The 10,372-nt window shown below is 38.9% G+C and overlaps 1 protein-coding gene across 1 annotated transcript in view; it reads right to left on the reverse strand.

Annotated features, from left to right (window-relative positions):
- The window catches only part of LOC124604114 (structural maintenance of chromosomes protein 3), a 210,055-nt gene extending 199,903 nt beyond the window's left edge, over window positions 1-10,152 (reverse strand). The window contains exons 1-2 of the mRNA XM_047136451.1: window positions 9,993-10,152; window positions 9,829-9,904 (exon numbers count right to left, since the gene is read on the reverse strand). Coding sequence (XP_046992407.1) covers window positions 9,829-9,904; window positions 9,993-10,007 — 91 coding nt within the window. The 5' untranslated portion in view covers window positions 10,008-10,152. The remainder of the gene's footprint in view (window positions 1-9,828; window positions 9,905-9,992) is intronic.
- Between the last annotated feature and the right edge of the window lie 220 nt (window positions 10,153-10,372).

Consider the following 10,372-nt stretch of genomic DNA (forward strand, 5'->3'; position numbering starts at 1 on the left):
GGCACTGGCAGAAGTAAGGCTGTGAGTACCGGACGTGAGTCGTGCTTCGGTAGCTCAGTTGGTAGAGCACTTGCCCGCGAAAGGCAAAGGTCCCGAGTTCGAGTCTCGGTCGGGCACACAGTTTTAATCTGCCAGGAAAGTTTCGTATCAGCGCACACTCCGCTGCAGAGTGAAAATCTCATTCTGGAATCTTCAGGGTTCCCCGATTTCCAGACAAGTTTTAGCATTTTTCCCTGACAAATTCTGAGATCTCAAGACTAAATTAAAATGTAAGTTGACAATCTGTCTTTGCAGCTATGGTACAAGAAACAATGGTGCAAATGAGAAAATATCTAAAAATGTTAGCAAATATCTTAAATATTAACATCAACATCTTTTGTACTGAACTGTTTGTAGATGGAGAAAGCAAGCCAAATGGTATAAGTTTTTCATCCAGACCAATGATGTTATTTTATTTCAATAAAACGAAACACATTTGGTGGCAAAAATACGCATTTTCCTGGGGTCGCAAGACATATTTAAAGTACCTTCACTGATTTCAGAAATAGCCTAAGGAAAAAAGTAGGCCTCATGAAAGAAGTGTATAAGGTGGGAAAGAGTTGTGTAAACCAACACTGTAGATGACTGCCAATAAAATGGTGGTTCTACTATGTTCATTATATTCGGTTATTAATCACTGTGTTATGGCTATTATCGTACAGGTATTGTGTGAATATATGAGTACATAGCGTACAAACCACCAACGACTGATACAATTTTCTTCTTCTTATTGTCCATACTTTCTAGCATACAAACTACTTTTGAAGTGCCAAAATGTACTAGAACAAATAAAATATCTATAAAATGCCACACTGTAAAACATACTTGTGGTGAGGCAGTTGCAATTCCTGAAATCCATCGTCCATTGCCTCTGATTTGCTGAGGAGCACTGCAGTCCTGGGACCATGGATAAACCATGGAAATCACCTGTGTTACGCCACACACAAACACACCTGGCCTGTGGGCAGGTCACTAACACTAGATCCAACGGGCAGGGTCTGCACATTAATTGGAACCAAATGGCTTCACATTGGCAGGTCCGATCAATTACAAATACCCAAAAATGGCCTCCGGTTTTGACCCGACACGGAAATCCACTAGTGTGGCATGCTATTCATGAGCCACAGACAGCATGTTGATGAAATGAGACCACGGTGATCAATACATGCAACAGATTACTTGTTCAAATACTCTCAGGATCAAGATGAATAATGATAAGTGGCAACTCACCACAAAGGTGATCGCTGAGCCGCAGACAGGCACGTAGAAAAGACAGTCACACTCTCACAACTACATTTTCAGCCATAGCTTTTGTCAGAACACAAGAGCACACAAACATTCACATCACTCAAGACACAACTCAGGCACATATGACTGACATCTCCAGGCACTCCGTCTACAGTCTCTGAGACTCAGATCCACACAGACTGCAAGGAGAAGGAAAGCAGTAGAAATGAGGGAGCAGGGAAGTGGCGCATGTACTCAGCTGCACCCAGCCAGAGATGATACATGACACCTCAGTAAACAAACCATTTCAGCTACTGAGACAAAAACGAGATTTTTTCCAGCGGTTTTTTTTTCCAGATTTTTCCTCATGTGTTTGGAAATCCCTCATTCCCAGAACCTCTGGCAACCCCGATCTCGAGCTGCATCATTTAGTAATAAGATTTTTTATTTGTAACCAAGAATTTATACAGTGAGGCTGTCCCCATCACAATAGTTTCCTTTGGTAGTCGCACAATGATGAGCTGTTGAATTCCTTCTTTGTTGCAGTTTTGCTGACAACTTGGGTGTAAACTCACCAACCTGTAAGGCAAGGGCATGCTATTTCTCGCTCAAAATATATTGATGGGGTTTGTCATGCGATAGTGCACGCTGTAATGGTGCAACATACAAGTTCATGCGATACCTGGTCACACACATGCCACCCTACTCAATTCTTTCAAGAACTTCACAATAAGAAGTTTGCTTAACAATTTATCCCAGTGGTATAAATTTTTTGAGGATGAACCTGCAACTGTCGAAAAACAAATACTCAACAAACAATAGAAAGCCCAGGGTCGAATAACAACAATGTTATAAAAGGACAGGCTGCTAATACCACATAGAACAGACACTGTGTCGCAGTCAGGCACAATGGAAAAGACTGCTATATAGCCCAGCTTTCAAGCACGAAGCCTTCCTCCAAAATAGAAAACAACACATGATCTCTGTCTCTTGCCACTGTGGCCAGTGACAGTGGTTGTGTGAACATGTGTGTTTTCTATTTCAGAAGGCCTTTTGGCCACAAGCTTCTATCCCTTTCATAATACTGTTGTTAAACAATCATCAAATTGATTTTGGATTTGCTCTTGTTTGGGACAGGAAGAGTTTGCCGTGTGCCGCTCCTGATTTTAGCATTTTGTCGAGGAATCACATTGAAAACGCATGATTTATCGCTTTTGATAAAGCAACTGAAGAATTCAGACTCCCACTGATGGTGATCCGTAAGATCAAGACACACATCCTTCAGTATGTTGTTCTGCTCAGACTTGAGGTTCTTTGGAAACATTTTTGTGGATGCTCTTAAAATCCTGTGTTAAAATTTGATGCACATTAAACACATTCAAATTCTGAGCACATGAGACACTTCACTCTTTCCAGATTGTCATCCATTCGTAGGCCCAGCAGCAGAAACACAGCTGAGGGAGCCCAGTGTTTAGAAAGCACGCACTCCAATGAGGAACCACATAAGGACCCACCAGATGCGCAGCATAGGCAGCCATATGACACAGGCCTCTGCCACTGTCCAAGCAGTATAGTTTTCCTCCGCCTCTGCTGCACGTGTTGTCAGTGTTCCTGATGTATATCAGCTGTTCCATCGAACTGCACTCTGCCACTATTGAGCTATACGTAGAGTCCCATCAATCAGCTTTTTATTCGTAATACTGAATATGAAAAAAATGTTTGTTACCAAATCTGTACACTGAACCTATTTCTATAGAAGTAAATGTATAATGTAGCCATTAAACCTACAGAGCAATAATGTTTATAATGGAAATAAAAGGAAACAGATAACAGAAGATTTCTGACTGTAATATGTTTTCAATCAACAGCTCCAGGACAACTGAAAATTACCACTTCCTTTCAAACTTGGGAGTGCTGTGCTGCAAAAGTGCTACGGTATGCACTGAACTGCAGAGGCCCTGATGCACCTCTGCTCTGTCTTCTCTTCTGTGTGCACTGTGAGGCAGGCCTTAATGTTTAAGGACTTCATACATAAGCTTTGCCTTCTATTTATTATAGCAGATGCCACCCCAAAAAAAGTATGGGCCTGGGGGTAACAGCATTGTCAGTTATGCATAGTAGCATCTCTACCTTTCCAAAAGATTTTGCACTCCATATAATGTTAGATAATAAGAAATACAACAAAAGCATTGAATGTAATTTTGCCACTAAAAACACATTGCCTGTTTTCTCAGCTGTCAGTGGTTACATAAAACTATCTTACTACTGCTTGACTGAAACTGACACTTTGTCCTCAGATGTACGCTGGAGGAAAACTATTCCAGATGTATTGGCAATAAAGCAGTTTGAGGAGGATACAATCAATATATAGCTTTACTGCTCACGGTGAGTCTGCCTTGGATCCCACTAGTGTGAAATTGATCTTTTTTTTCCTATTAGTTGCAGATATTTTCTGAGCATCTGTTATGGCAGTTGCATAAATATTACCAATATTTTACATTTAGCATCTTGCAAACTAAGTTAACATTAATCTACAAAACTAAAACCTTGCTGCCATCACATTTCTAGAGTGGCAACTACCTACTAACCTGAGATTACATTTGCAATCTCATTCCTTGTTGATAACAGTGTGCAATGGTGAAGGAATTCCTGATAGTGCATTAGTTCATGTCTACAATTTTTCTTTTTTACATTTGTGTCATTGGGACAGTGGGCTCAACTACAGTTCTTGTTGGTTTACATCTATGTTTTCTTATGAATATCACCCATGTGAAAGAAAGCTTTTGATATTAAGATTTTTGCTAATCAATAAAAGCTTTAGGGAAAACATGTATCACTGATGAATAACATGTCCTTTTAAACTGCAACAAACCTGTGGCAAGTAATGCTTGTATGGGCTGGTTCACTTAGGGATCCAATATGACAGCCTAATACGTGCGAAAGTTCATCTGCACTTCATTCAGTATGAATAAAAGATCAAACATTCTACAATGCTATCATTATTAGTTATTGTAGCATCAAAAGGAAAACAAATCCACAAAGAACAGTGACAATGCATGTTCTAAAACACAACATAAATAATGGTTTGTTTTTATGTATGTGACCTGTTGAGTTACTACTTCAATGACCGACCCAGCCATCTTCTTTAGGTGCTGTGGGTTTTGCTGTTTATGTGCATTCGCTGCCTGGACTTCCACCAGGCTGTGAACTATTGTTGGACTCCTGAAGCCATCTGCGAACTACTGTCAGTCTCACACAGCTATTTACTGCTAGGTTCAATTACTGATCTTCATTAAGCCCTTCAACGTGCTTTTGTTTTCAGAGCTTGCTGTGATATTTGTGAAATGCAAATTCAGTGTTTGCCTGCCGTGTTTATTAGGCTTTCTGACATTTTTATTTTAATACACTCCTTAAATACGCTGTCCCAGAAACGTTGTATGGGCACTGGTTTCATCGTATTTTGTTTCGTTATTATATTTTGATGTAGTGCTTAGTGACAGTTGATTTGCTTGGTCATTTTAGTCAGAAAACCTAACAAACAGGGATGGAGGTTTCAGCTTACATAACACTTGGGATCTGGCACTCAATTTATTAAAATCTTGCCAGACATTACATCCACCAGAGCAGAAAAATGCTGAAGACATTTGTGTTTCATGGAATGTCAGAACAAGCTCTGAAAGTAAGAGCATCAAAAGGCGTAGGAGGTATCAAAATCGAACTCTGCTGAAAATGGCAGTGCGAGACCAACATTCACATTGTGGTTGGAGCCCATGCAGCAAATATACATAACAGCAAGACTCTCAGCATCCGAAGAAGATGGGTGGGTCAGTTGCTCAAATATTGTGCACAAAATGAAAACAATAACTTAGCAGAACAACCTAAAACATGAGAGACCACAAAATAAATAATTTATAATTTAAATGAGAGAGATTGTTGAGTTCTCTATGGCAGCTGTGTTGAGGAATAAAATACTATTTATGAAAACTTCATCACTTTAAGGGGCCAGTGGGCGATAGTACTTCCCTTCTGAAATCTTGGTTGTGGTGACATATACAACTGTAGCACAGCCGAAGGACACGGTTTGGTTGGAAGGTGAAAATCTGGTTGGTAGCTTATGAAGCCAATGAAACTGAATGCGAAATAAACATTGTGGCATCAGATTGATCTGTAGCGTAGTCCAGTGTCTACACTCATGGCATGTTTTGTAATAAACAATAAAACAAAAGGTAAGTTCATAAAAGTTGTGTTAGATAACAGACCAAACTCTGACAAATTGTTTGGTACATTATAAGCAGAGAATTATTACATAGTAAATTTAAAAAAATAAGGAGTGGGACTGGTAGTGGGAGAACAAAACGCAATCCTACACTACGAAGCAACCTCAAAGTACTAATTAAATCTTGTCTACATATAAGCTTCTTCAAGACAATTAAATTAACAGTGAAATAAAATACCTAGGGTGCCCCACTCAAAGTGGCCACACAAACATATGTCGCAATTCCATCGAAATTGCACCCTGTAATTTGTGACGTTCGATGGGGCAACACTGCACACTTGAACAAAGGTGTGTTTCCACATGTTGCTGTGGCTGGACTCAGTGTTCAGTGACAATGTATGACTATTCTGTCAAAGAGTGCGTGTTTCTTGTGAAACAATATTGAATTACTGGTTCCATTAAAACATATAGGGAATGTTTGTTGAACTGTTAGGTGACCAGCATACACTGTCTAAATGCTGCACGCAAAAGTTAGTGAACAAGATGGGGAGCAGTGGAACAATCTTGGATCTCCACAGTGGTGGATGGCCACCATTGTCGGAAAAAAAAGTGACTGTTGGCCTCTCCTGCAAAGTCTGTTCAATGTTCATCTCAGGAATGTGGAATGTCGTGGAGCACATGTTACAGAGCTGTGAAGAAAGCCAACATGTATCCATACAGGTTTACAGTTGTTCAGGAACTAAATGTCTATGATACAGACAAATGCATTACATTTTGCCGTTGGCTTCAGCAATTTATTGCTCAGAGACCAGAAATATTGCAGCACACATGGTTCAGTGATGAGGCGTGGTTCTTCCTCTCTGGCTATGTAAACTCTTAGAGTAAATACTTGTGGAGTCTGAAAATCAAAATGCACTGGTTGAGTAACCCCTGCATTCACAAAAGACCGGTGCGTTCCGTGCAATGTCACAGTGTTGTATCATCGGACCAATTTTTTTGAGTCTACTGTGCCAAGTGGAGTTTACATCGAAATGTTTCGGGAGGCTGTGAACTAGCTGGTGGATGAAGAACTTACCCTCGACTGGTACCAACAGGATGGTGCCACTTGCCACACATCTCGAGTAACCACAGCTGACATCAAATCATTTTTCCCTGGCAGAGTGATTTTGAAAGGACTGTGGCAACCAGGTAACCTGATTTAATACCACCTGGGTATTTCCTAGGGTTGGCCTAAAAGGCAAGGTCTACAGGAACAAACCACACAATTTAGAAAATTTAAAAGAGAATGTCAACCATGAAATCCAGGCAATGACACTACAGGTTCTGGCAGCAACATTTGAGAATCTCAATGTCATGTTCAATTTTGTTTACAAGGTGACAGCAGTCACTTCCAGCACCTTTTGTGATTCACCTTTATTTTCCCATGAACAAGATATGACATGTTCATTTAATTTCCTGATTTTTACGCAAAGCCTTTAAATGTGAATTAAACAAACGTTTGTTTGTGGGCCTCCTTCAAATGGGACACCCTGTATTATCACAAGGACAAAAGAATATTATGTACAGCTACATACGTACTCTACAAACCACAGTGAAGTGCATAACAGATGGTACTTAACATAGTGCCACATGTTAGAGCTTCTTTCGGCTCCAATTTCATATGGAATGCACGAAGAATGGCTGCTTAAATCCCATTAATCTAACCTTATCTTCATAGTCCTGACAGACCAATATGCCAGGGATGAAGAATACCTACAGATTCTTAACAATGGTCCTTCAAAAATCAGACTATTGCATGTGGGGATTGGTGTCTATCTTCAAGAGTCTGCCAATTCAAGTTTTTCAGCACTTCCGTTACAATGACCAACAAGCCAAGCAAACTTGTGACCATTCATGCTGTCCCTCTTTGTATATATGTTTAATTCCCCTGTCACTTCTATTTGGTATGGATCACACTCACCTAAGCAATATTCTAAAATATAGAGCAAGAGTGACTTGTAAGCAGACTCATTTGTAGACTGACTGACTGCCAATGATGTGAAGTCTGCCACTTGTCTTACCTACAAATGAGCCTATGTGATTATTCAATTTTATTCCCATCAAACCGTTACACTCAGGAATTTGAATGCATTGACTAACTACAGTTGTGATTAACTGATACTGTGGTCACAGGATACCACTTTTGTGTTTTGTGAAGTGTACAATTTTACATTTCTAAACATTTAAAGCAAGTTACCAAGCTTCGCACCACTCTGAAATCTTGTCATGATCTGACCGGATACTTGTGCAACTTTTTTCGGACAGTAGCTCGACAACTGATGTGAATATTGACATTAGCCGCTGGACTATTAATATGCATGAACAACAAGGGTCACAATACATTTCACTGGTGTACACCTGCAGTTAGTTCTACTTCTGTTAATGACTCTCAATCCAAGATAACAGGCTGGGTCCTCCCTACCAAGAAAATCTCAACCCAGTCACAAATTTCATTTTACATCCCCTGCAATCATACAAATTTCACTTCAGCTATAGAGCTGATAAAATGAAGCCAGTATATTAACACACCAGAACACTCAAATTGTCAAACCTGTTACCTAATCAGTCCATACAATTGCACAAATCTGATCACAGATAACACATCTTTACACACTGCAGAAAGCAATGACCTGCTCTTGAATTTCTCTATCATACATATTACAGACAAAAAAGAAACTTTTAAATTTTTGACCATGTTATGCACAGAGAACTAATAATACCAAACACAAGCATGAATCCATTACCCTCTGCAAAATCAAAGTAACTCACTAGCAAACTAGCAGAGACTTTTCCGATCACAACCCCACACACAGTGAGCAATGTTGTATGACTCGCTAAAATACCTAAACAACTTCAAAAAATAAACGCCTAACCCAAGACTGTGGCACCAAATACTACAAGCCATCTACAAATATGACATGATTAAAAAACACTGCACACCATGACATCACGGAACATAGGTCAAAGCTGATGAGTGCAATCGCAATTTTCAATAGACCCAACCCCTCTCAGGACTTTTACAGTCATGATTATTTATGTGATAAGACATTTTTGAAGCATTCTCTTGCCATAACCTGCAGAGGTATGTGACTATGTAAGTCATGTATAAGAATAAAACTATTGCAAAGAAGTAATCATAAATAAACAAAAAAAGTTCAACAATTGTAGTTTATAGATAGGAGTTAATGGCAAAGATGAGCTACTAATATCAGAAAGATTGCAACAACATGTCCAAGTAGAGACTGTTATTCACAGGCACATTTCATATTCATAAATTTTCAACTTAAACATGTTGCTAAACATTCTTAACTGCAGAATGTCAATTCTGGAAGACAACATCTGTAACACCACGCCCCTATCTTCCAGAAGGAATGACAGGAACTACGTCAAGTTAGTCAAATCACATCTGTAACACATAGTGGTGGTGGCAGAAAGGCACAAACATTTGATGCTGTTTAACGAGATAATCAATTTACAAGGACAGAAATGAAAACTGAAATTTACCTATGTGTTTAACTTCACAAACGCTGTTACATGTTACATAGTTGATAAACAATGAGAAACTACACCAGGAAACATGTTAAGATTAAATCCCTGCTAAGTAAAAAAGCTATTTACATGTAACTTGTCATGATTAACACTTATTCAAATAGTTTGGAGAACAAATTGTAAAACATGAAAAAATCTGCGTTAACATCATCGGATAGTGGAACTTCTGAATTACTCCTTCCATTATGAATGAGAATACTTTTAGTACATAACATTTCCAACAGAGATTGCCAATACCAACTCAGCAACAAATGGGTACAATTCCAGTTAAGCAAACGACTCCTGGAAACACTTAAGAATATGCATAACTAATAAAATTTAAATAATGACATCCTGTATAATTACTAAAGTTAAATAAGGGCACATAATAAAAATGATTAATTCATTACAATTGGTTCTTGGAACTACTAAAACGACTGGAAACAATGACATAATACTCCACTTGGACTTCAAATTCCAGCTCTACAGCACATAGCAACACAATTACCAAAAGTTAATGTTCTAATTTCCGTCTAGAAACAAAACGAACTTGTCATAAATGACAGTAAAGACTTGTTACTCTATCTTCACCTGGCGAAGAGGTAACAATTTACAACAATTTCTAGATCATAACTAACAAGGCATTAAGCAGGCGGCTATTGCTAAGTTTGAGACTTTCAGCGTGCATTTACACATACTACAACAGAAGCAACATATTCAGTAACATGACAGTTTCTCGCGATGTACATTTTTCTCAATAAGACGCTTTTACTACTCACCTACTACATTATGTCTGGGATCGAATGGTTCAACAACTGTTTGTTCCCTGTAACTTTTGAATCCCTGTATAATAACCTAAAAACAATAAAATTTACTCATGTAACTTTCACAGAAGTGTACAAGTGAACTAACAATGTTCTCCGTCATAATAACAAGTATTAACCTGTTTAATATACATATTAACAACTGTAAATACTACAGTAAACTACGACACATAACACAACATTAACATGTCAATATAAACAAACACAACACCCAAACGCCATATTGAAACAAAGTTTGGCTTGTGCGCTCCTTTAGTGCACGTATTGCGCGCGGGAAGTGCTTCCATTGGCGGTCAACCATTGGCAATAACATCTGTGGAAGTAACAGTGAAAATCGCAGTATTTTATAGCTTTGAAGGTGCGTTTACACTGCGATTTGTATCGGCACATGTATGGGAGACATGTATATGCGACTTTGCGACATGTATCGCTACTTGTATGAGTTGACAAGTATCAACCTCATACATGTATGAGCGTGCGTTTACACTGATTGATTTGT

The sequence above is a fragment of the Schistocerca americana genome, chromosome 1 (genome assembly GCF_021461395.2).
Source record: "Schistocerca americana isolate TAMUIC-IGC-003095 chromosome 1, iqSchAmer2.1, whole genome shotgun sequence".
Classification (NCBI taxonomy): domain Eukaryota; kingdom Metazoa; phylum Arthropoda; class Insecta; order Orthoptera; family Acrididae; genus Schistocerca; species Schistocerca americana.